Source organism: Parasteatoda tepidariorum, chromosome 10 (genome assembly GCF_982258835.1).
Source record: "Parasteatoda tepidariorum strain Cologne lab strain chromosome 10, Ptep-v5.0, whole genome shotgun sequence".
NCBI lineage: Eukaryota > Metazoa > Arthropoda > Arachnida > Araneae > Theridiidae > Parasteatoda > Parasteatoda tepidariorum.
In genome coordinates, this window is record NC_141764.1 from 90,059,699 (window position 1) to 90,084,595 (window position 24,897).

General features: G+C 27.1%; 1 protein-coding gene across 1 annotated transcript; it reads right to left on the reverse strand.

Annotated features, from left to right (window-relative positions):
- Positions 1 to 882: 882 nt before the first annotated feature.
- On the reverse strand, positions 883 to 24,698 carry LOC107438168 (selenoprotein N-like). The gene is made up of 8 exons (XM_016050380.4): positions 24,265 to 24,698; positions 22,513 to 22,629; positions 20,145 to 20,482; positions 18,229 to 18,377; positions 11,442 to 11,653; positions 8,148 to 8,357; positions 4,672 to 4,844; positions 883 to 1,565 (listed from the first exon to the last, which is right to left on the reverse strand). Exons 1-8 carry the CDS (start codon positions 24,508 to 24,510, stop codon positions 1,469 to 1,471), a joined length of 1,542 nt encoding a protein of 513 aa, XP_015905866.2. The 5' UTR covers positions 24,511 to 24,698; the 3' UTR covers positions 883 to 1,468.
- Positions 24,699 to 24,897: the final 199 nt, after the last annotated feature.

Sequence of the window (24,897 nt, forward strand, 5' to 3'; positions counted from 1 at the left end):
AAATTCTTAGTGCCAGTAACTATTGAACTCCAGATAGCTGCTGACAATTAATTAAAAACACTAACATAATAAAAAAAAAACAGGTGCAGGAAGACTCAATCATGCTGCCTTATCATTCAAAAATTTCAAAATAAGATAAAGAATAAGTAATATTTAATCATTAGCAGTCATATGACAGTTCTTTGCCACCAATTTCTATTGATTATCAACAAAATACAACAGCAAAGTGTTAACTAAAAAGTCAGTTAAGAAAAGAAAATTTTTAAATCAAAGAAATTAGTAAAACTTGACTCCAAGTTAATAAATAAAGGCCACAAAACTAGAAGTGATATCGACATTCTAAATGATAAATAATATCTAAAAAAAATCTAAATCTGAGTAAAAGAAAATTGATTAGCTTAATCATTTTGAAAAAAATATTTTTTTTAGCTATAGTTTGCCTATCTTTAAAAATCTTTTTCAGCAGCACTTGGAGTTCATTTTCTTCATAACAAAAGTACATACAATATTGAAAAAAAGTTACTTATATTAAATATTATTCAGGACACTCTTAATAATAGTTTTAACAAGGATATTATTAAGCTAATATCCAATTGGAATTTTAAAAAAATTAAAACTCTTTATTTTTTTTAAAAAAAAATGGCATTGATGCACCTAGTAACTGATACATAAACTTCATTTCAACAGGAATAAACTTTTAAAATGATACATAATTAATAAATTTATACAAATATTATTTTCAAAACTAATTATTGATAAGTAATCAACATTAAATAACAATATTACTCAGTTTAGCATAAAAAATTAGCCATACATAAATTCACAGCAGATTATTGCAGTACTGTTAAGAACAATGATTTGATAATAAGTCAGTCATTCTTATTTATAATAATAAATAGTTCAAAGTGAAATATTTTCTGATAAAAAGATTAAATATATTTATCAGCATGTAAATAATTGAATTATATAAATGTTTCCAACTTTGGCAATTTTATCAGATCAAACTGATTCAAAAATAAAGTTTTCTTTTTAAAAAAAATCTAATTTAAATGCATAATTCAAACTAAACCAATGCTTTTAAATTTTTCTTTTAAACTTACAATAAAATAGAGCATATTAATTAAAATTAAGATTACATTAAAATAAAGACTACATTAAATTAAAATAAAGTTTTTGAATTATACTCCATACATAAAAATTCATAAATAGTAATTTATCATATAGTTATCAAAGAGATATCTTAAACTCAACAATATTAAAGCAAAATTTAAAACTAAAAGCAAAGTTAAAAATGAGATTTAAATTATTAAATGAGAAAAATAAATAATATTTAAATATAATTTCTCAGTTTAATTTTTTTAGTAAATTATTAAACTTTTATCACAGTTAGAATGGAATGTGTTTACTTATAATGAAGCAAACATCTTAAATGCAATTTCAATACATAATTAATAAATATCAAAAGCAGCTATAATTCCTGTTTAACATTACTTTCTTCATTTTTACTCATTGAAAGCCCCTTTTCCAGAAAATCCAAATAAAGTTTTTCCAGAGGGTCTTGAGTTCTATAGAACAAGAAACAATATTCATTCCAGTTTTTTTTAAAAAAAAATTAAAACACAAAAAAGCACTTGAATTGCAAATAAAATTGTTCATTTATGATTTTCATTAATTTGATTTCCATCATTAAAGATAATTAAGATTTTTGAGATTTATTGGGAAGTTTTGATTCGAGAAAACCAAAATAAGCTAGCAAACTTTTGTAGCCTTTTTTTTCAGTAGCATTTGTGACTATGCAACCCATAATAACATGTTTAAAACTCTCAAGTAAACAATAAGTAGAGAAAAAATAGCTGCTCAGAATCCTGTAAAAAACTTTTCTAATAATAGGGACTTTTTTTAAAAAACCGGGAGAATTTTTGATTCATTCACCAGAAAACTAGGGGAAAAAAAGCAAAGTTTAGTAAAATTTTGGGTTTTTCAGTAGTATTGGCAACAGTGAAATCTTTATTGACATTTTTAGAGACTAATGAGCTTAATATTACTTACTTTAAATTGTCAAACAAGCAATAAGCAGAAGAAAAATATTTGATAGAAATTTTTTCCTGAACTTTCCAACTTTTAGGGAAATTTTTAAAATATGTATAATTAAGATAATTTTTGATTAAAAAGAAGATCGTGAGGAACTGACAAAATCTACTAGTATACTAAATTTCCTGGTAGATTTTGTAACTATGCAATTTAAATCGGCCTTTTAATGGCAAAATTGAAATATGAAATTTAGAGAGATTTAATGTGTTTTAAAGCTAAAAAAATGTACATTTGCTTCGTGATAATATTAAATTAAATGAACAAAAGTAAAACTAGATTTGTTTTCAATGCATGATTTTAAATGAAATGAGACTTTGATGAAGTTCTTTTCAGACATACATATGCGGCTGTTGGTGTACAAAAAATTATTTTATGGCAGAAGGTTTCAGTAAGATTTGCAGGAAGTCTTATACTTAAAAGTCACTAAGATAAGGAGCTAATATGTTACAAATTCATCAAATTGTATTAATAATCTTTGTGTAATAGTGATCAAAGCTTACACAATCATAGCATTGGTTTTCAAAGTAAAAATGTAATTTTTAGTTTTCATGTCTACACTACCTGATGTTTCAATAGTACCATGTTTCCCCCCCCCCTTTGCTATTACTATTCTGAAGAAAATAATGAAAACCTAAAAAGAGTTTTACAGCGAAAGACAGTTTTCTCATTGAAAAAAAAAAAACTCCTCATTTATAGTAGTTAATAAGTGTTAAATGTAACAGTTGTTAAAAGACTGAATAATAGAAAACTATTTGATATATTAAAGTACTTCACCGTGAGAAACAAGGTCATGGAATTAAAAATTACATTTTTTTATTTAAAAAAATATTATAATAAAATTAAAAAGTCAACATTTCTGAGCAAAATAATTAACAACTATTACAAATAAAATTTTACCAGATCCCATTATAGTTAAAATGGTAGTTTTTAGTTGTCGGGGGTGAAAAATTTCTTCAACAGTGGAAAAAAAAAGTCCTGGAAGAAATAGGTTACTTCCAACCCAAGTGGAAGAAATGAAAGAAACTCTTTGAAAAGGAAATATCAAATATTAAAACAATTTTTCAAACAGCTTATAATTGAATTCTAGTTTAAATAATAATATTCGTTTACAAGCTATTTAATATAACTATTTAATTCTATGCTGGTGACAACCAGAAAAAAAATGGAAATTAATCTAGGAAAACTGGGTTCTACTATGTGATTTTTCGGCCTGTAAAATACTACAATAAAAACTATGACACGTCATAAATTTTTTTTTACAATTAGGATATGTATTAAATGTTAATTAAGAAAAAAAGCTTAAAGTAGGATTTTATTTTTAAATACTTAAAATATTCAATATAGATATATTTCATTAGAACTCCCACACCAGCGAGCTCTACAATTTCGAGTTCAATCATAACAGTATTGTTGACCTGAAAATATTTTTGTATCCCAAATTTAATAATGTTAATTTTCTTGTTATATTCTGTTATTATTATGTTTTTGATTTAGGTTGTTTACTATATTAAGAGTTTAAAATGAAAATTGCTGCTTCTGTACTATAACATAATTCTATGATAGTATCCTATTATTCTACATTTTAAGATTTTATATGAATTGTGATTAAACTTATAAACAGTTTTGCAACTAATATTTTTTTGTGTAAATTACATTAATACGCTATAATAAATTTCCGTTAAAGAGATTCATTTAATGATTCAGAACTTGACAATCAACGTCATGTACAATGTGATGAACGCAGAAATTGTATTTAATATATATTAGCTTGTTCGGTAAGTGAAAATATTGAACGGCAGTTGTGAAATTACCAAATTTGTTATAACAATGAACCGTTAATTTTAAACGCTATTTTTAAAAGTGATTACCAATCAAAATTATTTATGTTCAATTACAGATCTTAATAGAATCACAAGGGAAAGATACACAATCTTTCACACTATTTACCATTCAATTTTGACTCAAAATAAAAATTTAATTTGACTCAAAATAAATATTTAATTTGACTCAAAATAAAAATTTAATTTGACTCAAAATAAACATTTAATTTGACTCAAAATAAACATTTAATTTGACTCAAAATAAACATTTAATTTAAAGAAATGAATGTTGGATGAAGGACTTTGGAGCACAACCTTAAGCAAACAGAATTCTTTAAACAACATATATTTTAAGTGAATCTTTTCAAATTTAATAGAAAAAACTTTTTTATGCTATGAAATTACAACTATTACGAAGTTATCATTGAGTTGGCATGCACAGTAAATAGGGGGCTTAACCTCTAATATTTAATAAGCAAAAAAGGCTCTAGTGTAGAATCCGGAGCCCCTTGGTTTGGTGATAATTTTCATTCTGTTTTGCTGAAATCCCATTTTTGGTTATGATATATACTTTGCAGTCTTTGCTTTCAGTGACGTCAGTTCCGGTTTACTGCAACTCTAGTTTACCTTTATGTGATTGTTTCTTGTTTTAATTACATATATATTGTTTATTTGCAAATCGCCAAAAATGTGAGGGCCCCCAATTGTAAACTATTACAGCAAAAAATGATGGAATTTGAATAATGAGAACAATACTTACGAAAAGTAAGAATTCTCAGCATCAATCATACCTAACAAATAATTAGCATTTAAATGATGAATTACACTTGCATTAGCATGAAAAGTTATAACTTCAACAGGAAACTCATAAACAGACAAACAAGCTTGAGCGTAATTTAATGATATTGAGTCAAATGATTCTTTCAGAACTTTCTAAAAAGAAAAAAAGAACATTAAGTTCGTCATGAAAAATGATCCCTATACAATATTTTTACAGTAAACTAATAAGAAATCCTTGAAAAAGGTTGAAAAGTAATTCTGCAAAAGGTATAAAAAATAACTTCAAATTTTTTTTATATGTTTTGTCAGCATACACAATCTATAATCACACCATATGAAGCAAGAATACTTTCTTAAAAAGCTATGGTAAAATTTATACATATATCAAAGATACATAGCATGTTCAATGCTTTATACTGTCTGAAACAATGAAACAGATAATAAAATGCAACAATACAAATTTTAAATGAGATTTTCTTGCAATTAAACAGATTTTTTTTTCAAATTATAATTAAATCTATTTTTAATTATAATCATTTTAAAATGATAAGTATTTTAGGGAACTTAAATTTTTTTTTGAATATTCTTTGTTATTTTTTTACTGTATTTTATACAAAAGTAGATTGAGTTCATATGAAATTTAATAATTTTTTTGTAGTCATTGATAAGTAAAAATTGTATATTTAAGCAAATATGTGTAAGCTTGTAAAAAAACTTTAAAAATTTGTGCTACAAACTGAAAGAATGCTATTTAGAAAGATATATTTGATTAGAATAATTTAAACAACAGAAATACTCATAACATGATTACAACATATAATCACTAGATAAATTCCAAGAACATAAATTTTAAATATAGATTAATTAAAAAATTACAAACAACCAATAAGTTCATATCAATACAATATAGCGAACCAATCTGTTGTTTAAATTTTGCCAGAGCAAAAAAAAATTTTTTTTTAGCAATTTACAAGCCAAAAATTAAGGTTCATAAGAATATTTTTCAATTTATACGGAGAATGATTATTTTATTAGTATATACATTTACTTTTTAAAATGTTTAATTTGAGACAATATCATAGTTTATTTAATACTAGCGATCTTATAGACTCATTTTTATTCAATATAAAATGCAGGATCATGCAATTAATTTTGAATAACTGTGCAAAAAAAAAAAAAAAAAAAAAAAAAATAGTTTGTTTTAATGTACAAAATGGTGAGATACATGCTACATTTTGACAATATTAGTAGAACTACATTAAATGCTAAATATATATAGGAATAGATGTAAGCAAGAATCTGATACTTATTCGTCTCAATAGAAGTAAGGAGACAAAGAGGTGCAAAATGGTTTAACGAATAGGGACAAAGAAACAAGTTTGAACAAGGTGATAAAATAACAAAATTAAGAAACACGTATGAGGGTGCAAAAGATTAAAATAGAATAGATTTTTAAATGTTGGGAAACGATGGGATGGTAAAAAGATCATTAACCTAATTGTAAGAATTTTTTAAAACATGGAATGATTCCCAGAAATCAAGTTCAGTAGATGAAGAGCAATATTGAATGATTTTAGAAAAAAGCTAAATCTTTTATGATAAAGTCATTCAATACTGCTCTTCATCTACCACTGGATAAACCACTTTGCACATGTTTGTCTCATTACTTTTCTACTATAATTTGTTATGTAGATACTGAGGAGGGTTCTTGTTTAAGAACCAAAACTATAGCGTGTTCATTTCCGTACTTTCATTTGTGTTTTATTCACAAGTGTGAAACATGACTAAAGCAAAAACATGTAACATGTTTTCACATGTTTTGCTTTAGTCTACAAAGCAGAATATATATACCTAATTATTTTTTGGATTCATGTTTCTCCCTCACTGATTCCAAGAAGTAAAAAAAAATAGCAGTATATATTTAATTTGAAATAATTGTAAAAAGGCTTTAAAACAATGAAAATCGCATGATTTCTCAAACATGCAAACTAATTTATTAAGCTGCAAATAAAAGTTGAAAAGGAGCAAAACTTGAAATAACAGAAATTAAATAGGAGAAAACTAAAAATTCCAAAATCACATGATGAGAAGACAAATATATGTAATTAAATTCAGATTTTGTAACCGTAATTTTTATGCAGAAAATGAATTACAATTTCTATTTTCTTGATTTTGAAGGTAAATGCATTGTTTGAAGTTCTGAGATCAGAATTTTAGGAAATATCTCGCAATAAAAAATAAGCTTTACTGAAATTTTTTGTTCAAACAAAAAATTTCTGAAATATTTTTTGTTAAACCAGTTACAACTCAAGTATTCTATTAAATATCAATGAAAAAAACATTAATATATGAAAGAGAAGGTAGGGATAGGACACCTGTAATTTTAATTAAAATAAATATTGATTGACTTTTGTTCACAAACTGAGGTAACTAACACTTTATACTTATTCCTATAAATTATTCTTGTTAAAGGCATACTGGATTTTATGTGACAAAATTCTATTTATCATATAACAATATGACACTAAAAGAAAACAATTATTTATACATTAAATCTATAAAATTACTATTTTTGCATTTTGAAAAATCCAATATGATATTTTTTGTGAATTGGCAGTTACATAAAACTTAAAAGCTACACATTTTCTTCAAAAATAAAATTTTATGCTAAAATAAAGTAAAGGGAGATGGAATTTGTTATTAATTGTTTTAATGTTTTCTTCATCCAGTATCTGGTAATGAAAAATAGTCACAAAGTAGCATAATTGTTAATATTATTTAGACTTCATAGGCATAATGGTAAATAAAACAAATTTCATTATAGGCTATAAGCACATACGTAAAATACTGTCTTAGTTTTCCCAGAAAAAGTTTGTAAAACACTAGGAAAACTTTATAAAAAATTTTTTTAAAGAAAAAGTGTTACTTATGCAAGAAGAGATTGGACTTTTTTCTTGCTATTTCAATCGATTAATAAAACATTGTTAAGATTTTTTTTCTAAGACTTAAAACATTATACAGATAGAAATAAAATTTCAATAATTCGTTTGTATGAGATGACTGGCTTATCTTTAATATACTTAACAGGCCGAGTGACTCCATTAAATGTGTAAGAGATTGATTTATTTGTATTTAAGAGGAGAGTATGATTTTTAAAAAAAATATCCTATACCTACCATTCTCAACATATTTGAATTAGTTTCTATAATTCAATATTTTCGTAAAACCATGCAAAAGATCTTATTTAAGTAAATTAGTGCAGAGTAAACTAGTGGCATACTACACCAATTATAAGTTTAAAACATTAAGAACATATTCGGAAATATTAAGAACATACTCGGAAAGGAATAGGTTGTTAAAGCAACTTTTAAAACGTAAGAAATAATAATTAAATGATATGTATTTAGCCCTGATTTTAATAGATCATGAACTGAAATCTTATACATCATCACTTACTTCTAATTCAGCAACAGTAATCCAGAAACTAATATAATGTGTTTCCAGATATTGAAGAATGGGCGGACAAGCAAGAGCAGTTTCTCGCAAAGTCCGCCCTGAACCTCAGCAAGACTGGTCATCCAGGTTGCCCCACAAAACTATGCCATGAACAAGCTTAGATTCAGCTGCTGCTAGTTGAAATGCTTCATTCATACTGTAATATTTAACCTATCAAATAAGATGGAAATTTAGTATAAACAGTGTAACATTATAACTTATTTATATAAATTTTTTTTTAATTAATACTTATTTTCGTAATTTTTTAAAAAAATTTTTTTAATTTTTTGTTTTTTCAAATAAGAGCACAGTTTTTATTTTTATAAGTTTTAAACATAATTTAAATTTTAATACATAAATAAATGACTGGAAGAAAAATAATCTATTCATACTATCTACGTTTATAGTATAAGAGAAACAGTGTTTTAAATCACTCTGTAAAATTCTATTTAAAATTTATGAAAAAGTGAATCCAATAATAACAAATTTCAAACGATTAGAGTAATTGTTTTACAATAGGGAAAATCAATCCCATAAAATTTTATATTAATAAAAAAAAACAATTAGTTTTATTTGAAAAACAAAGAATATATTTTTCTGCTCTATTAAATAAGAAGATAATAACAATAACAAATTAAAATCCAAATAACGTGGTTAACATTGATAAAACTAAATATAACATTATTTGTGTACATACAGGCATTTTCATAACATTTTTTAAAAAAAAATTTATTGGGATGCTTTTCAATTGACTAATATTATTTTGCATGTATGACAAAGGGATGAAAATTATAAATGTTTTATTTAGAAAAAAATAATAAAACATGACTGATGTTACACAGAAAGGACATTGCAAGAAACATCATATTATGTAATTTTAATACATAAATAAATGACTGGAAGAAAAATAATCTATTCATACTATCTACGTTTATAGTATAAGAGAAACAGTGTTTTAAATCACTCTGTAAAATTCTATTTAAAATTTATGAAAAAGTGAATCCAATAATAACAAATTTCAAACGATTAGAGTAATTGTTTTACAATAGGGAAAATCAATCCCATAAAATTTTATATTAATAAAAAAAAACAATTAGTTTTATTTGAAAAACAAAGAATATATTTTTCTGCTCTATTAAATAAGAAGATAATAACAATAACAAATTAAAATCCAAATAACGTGGTTAACATTGATAAAACTAAATATAACATTATTTGTGTACATACAGGCATTTTCATAACATTTTTTAAAAAAATTTTTATTGGGATGCTTTTCAATTGACTAATATTATTTTGCATGTATGACAAAGGGATGAAAATTATAAATGTTTTATTTAGAAAAAAATAATAAAACATGACTGATGTTACACAGAAAGGACATTGCAAGAAACATCATATTTTTATTTTGAAATTCTATTTCTTCTATAAGTAGTAATAAGATTATTTTTTTAAATTATTAAAAAAATTGAATTAACAGGAAACATTAAAAGTACACATGAAATGACATACAGAATACGGCAAATAGAAAAAGAGCTCTTGCGGCTGATATTACAAATCTTATGTTACTGGTGTAACAAATACAAACTATAAAATTTTAATAAACTTTATTATTATTATTAAAAAATAATAAAAAACAATTTTTGATTTAAAAAAGTTTATAAAAACTAAGAAATTTGTTAAAAAGGGATGTTATTAAATGCTTATTTTTTTTATGTTGTTCTTTGTAAAATGGAATTGCCCTTAAACATTATTGTCTTGCAACCAAAAAAATAAAATAAAACCTTTTTAAAGAGCAAAAAGTGTGGTAAACTTTTAATGTTTTTAAAGTACAAAACGTGATAGTTGTACAGTGCCCAAAATAAAAAGTGGTCCACCATTAATAACTTATCTAATGATCGGATCTTCATATTCTAGGATTCAATCTTAAAGGTTTGAGGGAAAGGCTTCAACTATGCTAATTAATTAGTGCAGACAATATTTTAAGTTAAGAATTCAGACACAAAAATGCACTTTTCCTAAATAAACACACCTTTTTTCCCTGACAGATTTGGATTTTTGACCCCCAAAATAGAGGGAGTAGTCACAATAAGCTAGGAAATATGGTCTGTTGAATTTATATTGCCTATTTCACCATATCTCGAATTTTTTTTAAGTGAATTCAAAAATTTTTGCACACAGTTATAAAGATCATTTATCTAAAGATAATTGCATGCAAAATATAATTGTATATATTAATTATCTTTTATTATTTTATTTGAAAAGTGTCAAAATTTCGAATTATAAGGTATAAAAGTTTTTACACCATTTTAACTAATCTAATTTTGCATGACAAAATACAAAATTTGAACAAAATTGGTAGAATATTTCCTGAGAAATTTAATTTCCAAAATACGGCTTCTTTAAAATTCGATTTCTCAGGAACTATTCAGTCGATTTTGCTCAAACTTTGTATTTTGCCATGTAAAATTACATTCTTTGAAAAGATGTAAAAAATTGCATACCTATAATTCAAATTTTTTTGACTATTATTAAATAAAATCATAAATATTTATTAAAAGCCATTTTTTGCTTGGAATTCTGCTTGGGTAAATGAACTTTATAATTGTCAGCAAAAAATTTTCAATTTGCTTAAAAAGCTCACGAGATATGGCGAAATATACAAAAAGTAAAATTGACATCAATGTATCCAAACCTTGGACTGTTTCCTGACCAAACTATGGGGACCATATTTCTCTGATTTCAACCCCATATAATTTTAGGATCAGAAATTTGAATCCATTGAAAAAAAGGTATGTTTATACAGAGAAAATACATATTTTCGTCTATTTTGTAAATAATGATTTGCAATAATAAATTAGTATATTTGAGACCCCCCTGTCAAACCATTAAGATTGGGTCCTAGAACGTGAAGATCCGATCGCTAGATCAAAAGTTAATCAGGGTGGTCCGTTTTTTATTTTGCGCACTATACTTAGTCTTCCAATTTTTGGAATGAATTTATATTGTTTTAAGTTATTATCAATAATTACAAAATCTAAATTCTTTGTGACTCTTGACAGTCAGTTTTTTTAGTATGTCTCTGTTAAAAAAAAAAGTAGCATTCTCTTATCCTTCTTCAGTTAACAACTTTATTTATCGACTAACCTTGATCAAGGATAAATAAGTCCTTCTGAATTATTATTTTAATTGAAAAAAAGTTTTATGTCAGACATGATAAAAATAGGTACAGTAGACCAGTTATGATAAGTTAAATACCTTCTTAAATGCATAAAATTTTAATTCTAAAGCACCTAATGCTTCTTGCAAAGGAATTTCTTGCGTCCATTTCATGGTCGATATGTCTTTTTCAAATCCTCTTTTGCTAGAAGAGGGAAAGGAAGTAGCGGATGATATTAGAGACATTTCTGGTATGTGTCCGATATCCACTTCCATACTGTCTTCTGAAGGCCCATTATACCATTCCATATCTATAAGGATTAAAATAGAAAATTAAAAGTCAAATTTAATTTTCAAGAATTTAATAGGGTAATGGAATAGTTATAATTAAGATAAGAAACAGGGGAGAGAAATATTTAACAATTTAGAGTACATTGAACACTGTCCAATCCAAAAAGTTATTAGGTGTTGTTAAAGTTAGAGCCTGGATTTTGAAGTCCAAAAAAATCCTTAAAAACACCCATAAAAATAGCAAAAAAATCACATAAAATAAATAAAAATACTTCTGTTATTCAACAATAATTTTAATCTGAAATGTTATTTTCCCTGCAATTTCAGATAATACATAGTATGCAAATATGTATGTAAAGAGAATTTTTAGTTCGAAATTAATTTTGCTAAAATAGATTTCTGTTTAATATGCTATTGAAACCCATGTGTTTACGAATAGATTTTTGGAAACTCCACACTGGGTACATAAAGGAGTTGACTAAAGATTTGTTTTATGTCGAAACATTACTCGGCGGAAGCGTAACTGGGATTACTCATTCAGATTTAAAAAATGACTCTATCATTGAAAATTTATGTTATTGTAAGGAAAAATTTAATTGTGAGGAATTAACTAATGAAAATAATTCTTGTGATGATATAAATTTACAGTTACGGAAATTTTGGGATATTGAAAGTTTAGGCATAAATGATAAAATTCAGAATACACCTTTAGAGCAAGAAACTTTAAAACAGTTTGAACAAAATATAAAATTTCAGGATGGCAAATACGTAGTTAAATTACCATTTAAAGATGAGGTAAACATTTCTGACAATTTAATTTGTCTAAAAGAAGGTTAAGTAGTTTAACATCGCGTTTTAATAAGAATCCTTCTTTGCATGATAATTATGCTAGTATTTTTAAAGAACAATTATCGGAAGGAATAATAGAACCTGTTAAAGATAAATCAATAGTTCCAAATATGGTTTATTACTTACCTCATCATCCAGTAATTAGGAATGATAAACAAACTACAAAGTTACGGATAGTTTTTGATGCTTCGGCTAAAGAAAAAAATTGCTACTCTCTAAATGATAACTTATTATCGGGTCCCAATCTAAACCCTAATCTTTTAATTTTACTATTAAAATTTCGCGAGTATAAAATAGGAATAATTGCTGATTGTGAAAAGGCTTTCCTACAATTGTTAATTGATGAACATGATAGGGACTTTCTTAGATTTCTTTGGTCAGAGCAATTTCCTCCCAAGAAAATTGAGGTTTTTCGCAATAGAACAGTAACTTTCGGAGTAAAATCATCAACATTTTTACTGGCTGGAACAATAAAGTATCATATCAAAAATTATAAAGAATCTCATCCTTTGGCGTGTAAGGTTTTAAATGAAAATTTGTATGTCGACGATCTTATTACTGGTACAAATACGATTGAAGATGGACTACTATTATCCAGGGACACTAAATTAATATTAAGGGATGCATCAATAAATCTTAGAAAGTGGAAGAGTAATTCTAAGGAGTTATGCCAAAAATGGCAAGACACAAAATTTGAAAAATATCCTAGTGAAGAAACAGTACCTTTAAAAGTTTTAAGTTCTTTAATTGACTCTTTAGAAAATGTGAAAAATACTAAGAGAAGTGTATTACGCATATCATCGAAATTATTTGATCCAATGGGATATATAACAGCATTCACGATTGGAATTAAAATTCTTCTTCAAGAAATTTGGGAACAAGGCTTAGAAGGGGATGAGGAATTCGGAAATATTTTAAGACTGAAATGGGAAAAATGGTATAAGGAAGTAAATGTATTAAAGGAACTTTCACTACCAAGATATTATTTTCATGAAGAAGATAGCTGTTCTGAAGTAGGGAATTATAAGATAATTATATTTTGTGACGCAAGTGAGAAGGCGTATGGAGCGATTGCATATATCCGATATGAAAGAAATCAAAATTTTTACATAAGCTTCGTTACTTCAAAGGCACGCGTTGCACCATTGAAGAAGTTGAGTCTACCAAGATTGGAAATGATGGCCATTCTTATAGGTTCCAGATTATTGGATACTTTAAGGAAAGTGTTTCAAATAAATAACAACTATATTCTATATTCTGACTCAGCCATAGCCCTTAGTTGGATTCGAGGAAATGCAAATCAGTGGAAGACATTTATTTCAAACAGAGTAAGTGAGATCCAAACTTTAACAGATCCTTCTAATTGGAAGTACATAAAGGGAAATGATAATCCAGCTGATATCATATCAAGAGGATCAGTGCTAATGATTTGCTCTCAAGTGCAACTATTTTTAATGGACCAACATGGTTGACATTAAGCGAAGAAAAATGGCCGAAAAATGAAGAAAATTTTAGAAGAGCAGATGTAGATGAAGAAAAGAGATCGAAATTTATTGCAGTTAATTATGCAAGTGAAAATAATGTTCACGATTCAATTTTCGATATCCACAAATTTAGTTCTATTAAAAAGGTTTACCGAATAACAGCCTGGATTAGAAGATTTATAACGAATTTGAGAGCAAAGAAAGAAGATAGAATCAAAAATGTTTTAACTGCAGAAGAATTGGAAGAAGCTGAAAACCTTTGGTTGAGACACGTACAAGCAAAGGACTACAGTAAGGATATAGATTACTTAAAGGAAGGACAAAATTTATCGAAGTGCTCAAAAATCAGAGACTTAAATCCGTTCATTTCTGACAAAGGGATTCTACTTGTGGGTGGAAGACTACAGCACTCCAATTTGAACTATTATGAAAAACATCCTATACTATTACCATCAAAAACCAAATTTACAGAACTGATAGTGAAAGAAGCACACGAAAAGACCCTACACTCTGGTATTTCAGACACATTAACACAGGTACGAGAGAAATTTTGGATTCCGAAAGGTCGGCAATTTATTAAGTCAATAATTGGAAGATGCGTCTTATGTAAAAGATTCAATGTTCGATCAGGAAGAGAAATTATGGCTCCTCTTCCTAAAGAACAGTCACCTCCATTTTCAGTTACTGGCCTGGATTTTGCTGGACCCTTATTTGTGAAAGATTCTGACAGTAAGTTTTACATCATGCTATGCACCTGTGCAGTTACACGAGCGATACATCTGGAAATAGTTTCCAGTTTAACAACTGAAGCATTTTTACTTGCTTTTCGTCGCTTCATTTCCAAAAGAGGACTTTGTTCTGTTATTTATTCAGACAATGCTCAGCGTTCAAACGAGCAGAGTTTGAATTGAAAAAAATGTGGACTATTTTGAGCAGTTCTGAAGTGAGTGAGTTTTATTCCTCAAAAGGAATAAGGTGGAAATTCATCGTTGAAAGAGCACCCTGGTGGGGTGGATTCTACGAGCGAATGGTTCGTTCAATGAAAATCATTCTTCGGAAATTACTGAGAAAAACATCTTTGACTAGTGAAGAACTCGAAACAGTTCTATGTGAAATAGAAGCTGTGATTAACTCGAGGCCTATTACTTACGTGACTACAGACTCTCCAGATACTTTTCCTCTAACGCCATCCCACATGCTACTTGGAAGACGATTAATAAGTTTACCGTCAGTCAAGTTATCCGGTATTGACTGCATGATTGACAAAAAAATGATAATTAAAAAATTTAAATATCGAGAAAGACTTATAAATCAATTTTGGAAGAAATGGAAAAGGGATTATCTTTTAAATTTAAGAGCTGTCAATTATGTAAATTTGGATAAAGGTAATCAAAATTTTAAGGTAAATGATATTGTTTTGATTCATGATGACAAACTTCCAAGGAGCATGTGGAAACTTGGAAAAATTGTGGAAACATTTCAAGGACGTGATAACAAAATAAGAGCATGTGCTTTGAAAACAGATACGTCAATAATAAAACGTCCTATAAATTTATTATATAATTTAGAAGTGAACAATTAAATTAATATGAACATTCTATTTGAACTTTAAATTCACATTTATTATTATTTGAACATTTTATTTTAATATATTACTTAAGATAATCATTTAACTTAAAGTTTATCTTAAGATATTATTTGAACTTTTTTGATTTAAAGAAAATATGCATACATATATATTTTCTTGTTTAAATGCATGTTTGTTTAAAATTGAAATATTTTGCATGTGAAAGAATTTGTGTTGTGAAAATTGCTTGATTTATTATTCATGATATGATAATTTAATTTCATCAATTGATATTTACTTAAATTTCAATAATTTCATTTATAAGGTTAAGGTAATTTCATTTATTTGTTAAAGGTTTGAACTAATGCTCATGAAACATATTATTTTAAGAATTCAATTAATATTATTGCATTATAATCTTTATATAATTAAGAAGGGCTCATATTGTAAAAAGGTAAGATTATATTATATTTTAAATATTGGTACCTTACATTTGAGAAAAATAACTTTGATTTATATATGAAATGACAAAATTGTTATGAACTAAAAGTTCATTGGGGGGAAGTTTGTTAATTATAATTTCTAATACTCAATAGATGGCGCTCTGCGCAGTAATGTAAAATCATTAGTTTCTAATCAGTTTCCTCCATGCCACTGTACCATCATCATCATCCTTCTTGTTATTAAATATATTTTATGTTAAAAGGCGTTTGTAATGATTGAAACCCCGAGATCTGAGAGATCATATCACCGTATTTAAAAGGATTTTCTCAGAAACTGTAACACGTTAAATAATAGAACCCAGTTAAAGTGTATGGACACTGTAAGAAAGGGCAATTATTTTTAAGATTTCAAAAAATGTTACACAACAAAAAAAAATGCCCTAATGGGTATATCACATGATAAAAATTATTGCCAACGAGGCCAGAAAGTCAACTGTAAGCCCAATCGTATCCTCAATTTTCTCCAAAAATTGCTACTGTGGTATAGAAATCACAGTTTCACAAAATACTGGCAACTGTCTCCACTGAGAAAAAAATTGCTTATAATTAAGAGCAATTCACACTTGGACAAAACAGATCGTTAGCAGTTTATGACATTTAAATTCGATGTGATGACGTTTAAAAATGTAAATAATAATGGAGTCAACAGAGATGAAGAGGATAGTAGGACAAAATTTTTCCTTGAAGAAAAAAAAAAAAAAAAAAAAATTGCTGGGAGAAGGGCAGAATGGGAAAAGCTTCTGCGGAAGGCCTAGGCTTACAAAGGGCTGTCATGCCAATGCTGATGATGAAAAAAAAAATGGTTTTTTGCAAAAATAACATTTATTTCAAAATTCAAGCATTAAATATACCTCCATGTGATGAGATGGGAAACACAATGCAGTTGGTGTACACTGCAACCTGCACATCACTTTAATGGTGATAAGTGCAGTAAACTATTTTCTAGTTAAATGTTTTTTGTTATTTTTTATGAATTATTCATTCTAAACTAATAAAATTAAAAGTTATTATAATTTTTTCGAATCAAAGTTTTGATTAATTTAGATAAAAATAATTTCTATTTTTATACAGATAATGATTTCTGCAGGCAAGAAGCTTCATATTAAAATATTCACCAAGTGACTCATTAAACTTGGTTGCATTATTCTAATGCATGAAAAGTAATAGAGATTTTATTCCTTTATTTTCAAATTTTTATCTTTATTTCTGCTGACTGCAAAAGCATATATTCGATTATTTGAAAAAAGTTTCTTAATTTTTTTTTATTTGTGAAATAATTATTTTATTCTTCATTAAGAATTCTATAAATTTTAGATGAGCTTATTTTGAAACAGTAACAAGTTAGAAAAGTCATAAAATATGTGGGGTAAATAATTATCTTCTGCCCAACAAAGTTACCTCATTATACAATAATTATTTAAGAATTTTAAAAAGAAGTATTATATAATTTATAAGGAGCAATTTTTAAAAATACAAATTCCACAATCCAACTGCTCCATATTACATGATCTTTTTCCATTTTATTACTTTTTTAACTGCTTTTACATACATCCCCTCTTTGCTTCAGGGTATTATGATTTGTATAATATTTTGTCTATTTTAATTCAAAGTTATCATACTTTTAACTATTGATACTTTACTTTTCTAGAATGGGACTAAGCATGCTAATCCTGGCTAATTTTTCAACATAATTTAATTTTCAATAGAGCATTTTGATAAAGTTTGCCATTTCGGAATTACATTTAACATTACCAATTTTATACTTTTGTATTTGCTTCAGTAGTTTATTAATTCCAGTCAAAGTTATGATAGAATTTCTTTTTTCTTGAAGTTTATCCGAAGTTGCGTTTTTCTCTAACAAATTTGAGAGAATTTTTTTTTTATTGCATGTGAATGAGAACCTAGAAGAAAAAAGGGTGCTGGTAAGGGTGAAATAAATGCTTGTAAAATTTTGCGCAAGTAACAAAAATTAAAATTTAGATTAGCGGAACTCCAAGAAATTTTGGCAGAATACAAATTATCGATTCACGGAAGTCTGCACATCAACATTCTTAAGATTCGTGAAATTCGGTAAATTAGCGGAAAAATCATATGCCTGATTCAGACATTAATTATAACAAAAGGAATGTTAAACTAGTAATAATATAAATTTACTCAAAAATAATTTAAATAAAATGTTAAAATATACTTGCCAACATTGAGCAGAGTATTAGGAACTTCTAAGTGAAAAAATTTAACAACAGTGCCATCTTTATTAATAATCAATCGACCAGAAAACTGTGATGGAGTAAACCAAAAGGGATGTTCAGGAGGTTGATTTAGTTGAAATTCAGCATGAATTCTGTTGAATATAAATATATATAGATTCTGTTAATTACATATAAAAAAAAAATTTTTTTTATTCAGTAAGTTAATAAGATGCTACAATAATGATTATAAATAACAACAATTAAACTGTACGTAACATAAAAGAATGCAGGTGACTTTGATGACTGCAAACAGAAAATATATTGAGGTATCAAAAATTTGACAAATAAGAAATAAAAGATTTTTTTTAATAGAAGAACAGACAAAGTATCACTAAAAATAAATAATTGTAGATACTTTAGTCAAAATGTTTCAAAGGAAAATTAAACTTTTTTTTCATTTATTGTCAACAATTAAAAAAATTATAAATTTAATTATTAAAAGAAATACAACTTTTTATGTTCCATGCTTTGAAGCCCTTTAATTGTGTAAAAAATGAACAAATTTTTAATACACAAAAGTTTTGAGTTTCTACAAATAATTTTCTTATATACATGAACTTTTTATTTATGAATATGAGAACGGCAGTGTTTTGCTTCTTTTGATATGATTTTAAACTTAACTTTTAACAAACTTATTTAATGCAATAAGAAGAGAAAAATTTAGATTTCAGATAAGTTTTTCAAGAAAATGATAGTTTAATTTTATTTCTGAAAATTTTAAGGAAATCTAGTTTTTGTATTAACTAAAATTTTTCTTATATTGTTACCTGTTTAAAAATTTTTTTTTTACATACAAATGAGTTTAGATGTATGTGAGGAAAGAATGCCTATGGATCATAAAAAAAGAGAAGAAAAAAAAGAAAGAAATGACCAATCAAATTTCAAGTAGTTGTAATGCTCTGTTTACATTGAACTAGAGCTGCACAATGGACTATTGATGACGGTCTGGGTAACATACCAAAGAATTATCCAAAGACAAGTGATCACCATTTTAATCCTTTGCAGAGGGCTCCCTGCTTCGCTAGGCCGACAACCTAAGTACAAAATCGAGCATTTTACAGCAGAACAGTTTAACAAGGAGTTACCACTCAGTAACTGACCTCTGCCAGTGATGCTCGATTTCAGTATCTATTGGGAATTGAGTCTTATGATCAGTTCACTAGGATTTTAAAATTAACTTGAACAATTGTTTAGTCAAGTTTAAGCTGTTCAAGTCATGGAAATTTTTTTTTCAAATTGAAAATGTCTATAACTTAAAAAAAAAATGCCTTTTAATTTTATATCGTTATACAATAATGCATGTAAAAAAAGAGACTAAATTATTAAGCCGATGGAAAATTTATTTTAGAGCTTGAAACTAAAGGAAAAAAACAAACAAACTCTGATTTATATTGCTAGAAAGAGTAGAAAGGTCTATATGTTTTGAGTGTAGAACATGTTTAGTGCAACTAAAAGTTCTCCCAATTATTTCCCTTTTTTTGTTGCCAACTGTGTCTTTTCTTGTTTAGAATCTGCTCATGCTTTCATAATTCACGCTTTGTCATAATGATAAGTTCATAATGTCATCATAATGAGTAACATCAAGATCGTGAACTCAAAACACCTCTACCTATCTTACAGTATTTTTCCATTTATTTCCTAAGAAGCAAATGATTTTTTACATTATTTCAAAGCACTTATGCAATATATCATTTCGTTACTTTTTCAAATATTTTTCTATCGTATATATACTTTGAATAAATATATTAATTATATTATTTGATTTTATCATAAAAGAATATAAACAGTTTCACTCTACAAAAAGCATTATCTAATTAGCGTTTTCATTTACTGAAAAACTTTAAAAATTAAATTCATACCGGAAGACAATATCATAAAAATCTTCATCTATAGCTCTTATAACAGCAGCAGTTCCTTGGGGGTCAAACCTTGTCCACAGAAATGGATATGGATGGAAGAGATTAAGTAATGCATGTAAAAAGAGGAACTTTTTTTCAACACATGGAGGGAAATATCTTCTGCTTGAAAGGGGACCTAAGTACTCACTGGGCTTTGCTTCAAATATCCACCATGGTTCACCAACTTTGATGTGAGAGTTAGTAGGTAAGAATATTGAAAAATATTTGGCACCAAATCCAAGCTGGGGTTTAAATGGGCTTTTCCAATTTAATAAACCTTGCAATGAATTTATATCATCCTAAATGAAAGAGATAGTAAAAAATATTAAAATACTGAAAGAAAAAATGTTTTTTTTTTCTTTGATATAGAAATAAATAAAATATAAAAATATTTTATGCTTAAAAATAATGTTAAACTAGATGTTAAATAAGTTTAAATGTATTCGTAAATCAAATAAGCTCACTGAAGTATTTTTAAAAATGCATTAATTACTTTTTTTAATGAAACTATCCATACTAATTCATAAAAACAAATGGTTACAATAAAAATCCATTTTTTCATCTTTAAAATCAGAAAACACACCAAATATACTAATAATAACAGGGCCGGATTAAGCGTACGCGGGGCCCTAGGTCATTCAAATTTTGGGGGCCCTTCGATTAAGTTGTTTTTTTCATATATTTTTAATTTATTCAATTATAAAAGTATTCACACATCTCTTCACTTAAGAAAGCATATTTAAAATAAAAATAAATAATAATAAATTAAATTTTACTTTATTTTGTTAAATTAGATCTAAAAAATAATTATAACATTTTGAAAAAATTTGAATATGCCCTGTTACGGTTGGGTATAAAAAAATGAAAAAGTAGCATATATAAAAAATAACAGCTGAACTTAGAAAAAAATATGGCCGATTCATAAAAAGACAATTAATACAATTACGCATAGTGTCCGAATAACCCGAAAAGAGAAAAACAGAAAAAAAAAACAAAGTATTTACCTGGCGTTATCTTCCAGAAAATCTATAGGAATAAATCACTCAAAGAAAGATAGTCACTTATAAAAAAACCAATAGTTCTTTTATTTAGGTGAATCCATGTTGAGAGACAGGAAAATAGTGTCCAATGGTGGAGTAGTGGGTGAAGGTCAGGAGCTTCAGGAACACGGAACTTTGGATGAAACTGGCTTAGACGAGATCAAATTCAGATTTGCATGTTGGGTAATAAGTTCAGGAACACGGAAATTTTGGATGAAAACTGGCTTAGACGAGATCAAATTCAGATTTGCATGTTGGGTAATAAATTCAGGAACCGGAAGCCAAGGTGTTAGCAGCAATACTGACAGTTGAAGCACACTCCCGGATTTGGGATTCTTGATATGAAAGCATCCATCGCAAACAGTTTTCTCAAAATTGAAGATAACGTTTTTCTGTTTTTATGAATAAGATTTTTATGATCTGATATCAAAAATTCGGAAATTTTATTGGAAGGCATATTGAAGTTACTATATTAGCAAAAGGCAGTCAGTGGAATCTTTAAATGGCCGAAGACAAGGTTCATCTCATAAAAAAACTACACCAACAAATGGCGAAGGAGACGCCATCCTCACCTCCTAACGAGGACAGGATAAAAGAAAATAAAACACGCAACAGCGCGACGTGGAGTATGATACTCTCGAATTTCGAAATGCTAATCGTCATCTTTCGCGCGCTCTTTTTATAAGAAACAAAACTTAATGGTTGAAGTTGTAGTGCATGTTGTGCAAGTTAAAGTTAAATTATCTAAAAATCACGAGTTGAGACGAAAAATTGATTATACGTTAAAAGTTACGGTTGAGAAACACAACATACACGCGGAGATGAAAGATGCCGACAACCAGTGGAATTCTCAGAAAAAAAAGGGTGGAAAATCCTCGAAAAAAGGGGCTCTTTAAGGAGCTGGTAAGGAATTTTAGGGGGAGAATGTCCAAATTGCGCTACCGCTTAAGGGGCTAAAGAAAGATGATGAAATAAAAAAATGTATTACAAAATTATAAATTAAGTCACAAGAATTATTATTATTGATTAAAAAAAACAGGATATTTACAAATTAGGCTGTGACCTAATGTCACAGAATATATATATGAAATTGATTTTTTAAAAAAAAATCATTGCTTTTCTTAATTTTTTAAAATTTATTTTCAAAAAATCCATTTTAAGGGGACCCCTAATCATTGGGGGCCCCAGGCCATGGCCTAGTCTGGCCTAATGGGTAATCCGGCACTGAATAATAATACTAATACAAAAAATACATACAGATAAAATATATTAATTTAATGTTTTAATACCTTAGATAATTCAGTTACATTCTTCTTCATGGAATTTAAATCTAAAGGTTTGAAACCAATTTCTAAATTGATTATTTGCTCATCAATTTGAACAGGAAGTTCTGGAAAATCTTTCAACTGAAATTGATAAAAACAAAATCAGGTAATTTTAAACAACAATAATGGTGAAAGTTAAAAAGAAGCTATAATAAATAAATACACTCTAAAATCAAAGTCAAATATTATTGCTAATCAAATAATGCATATTAAAAAATTGCTTAATTCTAAAAGTAAATATAGTAAAACCCCAACTATAAACTTTTCTCAATTGTTTCAAACAAAATATTTTCTTGAGAAAAGATTCAGTATATATATTGCTTTTATTAATATTTTTTAGTACTACTTTCGTTTTTAACCATAAGCATGGCAAATTACTCTGGTTGCAGTCATTTAAGCTAAAATTAAAAGTACATTGAAACTTATATCTATATTTATTTGTTCGAAGTACAGTATTTACATTCTTAATCAAAAATTATATTAAGAAATAGCTATTTAATGTTTGAGAGATTATTGAATGTTTCTTACTAATTTTAAACTTGAAAATTTGTAAAACAGTGAGAAGTAAAAATACACAGACATCACTAATCTGTAAACACTAAAATAAATATTTTTTTTTCGTTTTCGTAAAATTTACAATATTAATGTATTTTTCAAGTTTAATTAATATTTTTTGCTCATTCAGATTAATTTAAATATTTTTTAAGAGCATCAGTGATAGATATATTTGCTTTTTCTAAGAATGATCCAAACATTATTTTGATCTTCAAGTGGTCATATTTTAGTATGGAACGAGCATCATTGGGTAATATTTCCATGTATACAGTCGCCAAGGTAGAAAAGGGATTTTAAATTTAGGAATATACTTGAATTGGCACCTATGACAAAATGAATATCAAGGTTTGATGGCTTCAAAGTAATGGCCTATGAGAAACTAGAAAACATCACAGAAGAAGATCAACAAAGCAATTAAAAAAAAAATTTTTTTTTGAAAATTTAAAATCCGTTTGGCACCTTGGCAATAGTAATTGCCGTGAACAGGGGAGATATTTCCGTATCGTGCCAACTACAATCGGCAAGGCAAAAAAAAAAAAACAAACTTGTAGATGTTTGCCCATGGGTGGCTACGAGTTATACCTTTCGAGTTGGTCACCTTCTGTGATGTTTTTTTTTAGTTTCTCGAGGGGCCACTGCCCAGAAGTTTCCAAGACTTGGCGATTATTCTGCCACAGATCACGATACAGAAATCTCCCCTGAACAGGCAATAATACAGAGCTATCACCTAACACTTGCACTAAAAAAAAAAAAAAAAAAATGGGAGTTGCTGCAAACTATACCCTTCTGTTTGGTCTCCGTTTGTGATGTTTCTTTTTTGGTTTCTCATGGACCTCTGTTCCACACTTATTTTAATACAGTGAATTATTTTATCAGACAAATTAATTAATTGGGTTTGAATCATTATTTAAAAACCTAATTAAAAGAAATAGAATTCAAACAAAAATTGAGATCTTTTGGTAAAATTTATAACTTAAAGCTGTTTGTAACGTGAATAGTCTTAAGAATTTGAATCCATACAAATTAATCAAATATGATGGAACACAATTGGAAGAAAGACAATTTTATAAACAAAGAACGAGCTTCGTAGAAATACAATTAAACAGATATTACAAAAATAGATATAATAATCATACAGTAAATTAAAACTAAAAGACTCACAACACAACTAGTAAAAGAATTATCTTCAACTCGCTGTAAAATAATATAGTCAGAACTCAAAGCAAAAAATTCAGATGCATTAATGACACCATCCTTATTCACATCCAACTTTGCGAATATGCTTCCTATTTTACTAGTCACATCAGGAAGATTTAAATATTCATCATTTTTTGATAAAAAACAAGAATACCAATAAATAGAGCATGATATGAAAGCACAAATTAAAGCTATAACTACATATCTCATTGCGGAAAAATAGTCATCATAATCATAGTAAAAAAACAATATTGAGAACCATAGCCCTGATAAATTATGGTAAAATGTGAAGAATTCATAAAGAGGAATCTTTTAGCGATATTTTGAAGTGATTTTTAAATAAATACAAAAAATAGTTCGATTCCGAAACTGATTTGTTTACTAACAAATAATATAATGGCGTTTTTGACATCCGGTTTCTGGAAGGTCTTCTTGAGTAACCGCAGAATTTTTTTTAATTTCAAATACGCTTGTAAAAATTTTATCTGCAAAAAATATTGGTCTTTAAATTCATAAAAATTTCGCAAACGATTTATAAATTAATTGAACTTCTTTCTTCTTGTTTCCTTTTAAAGCTCTAAATTTCTACAAGGAGGC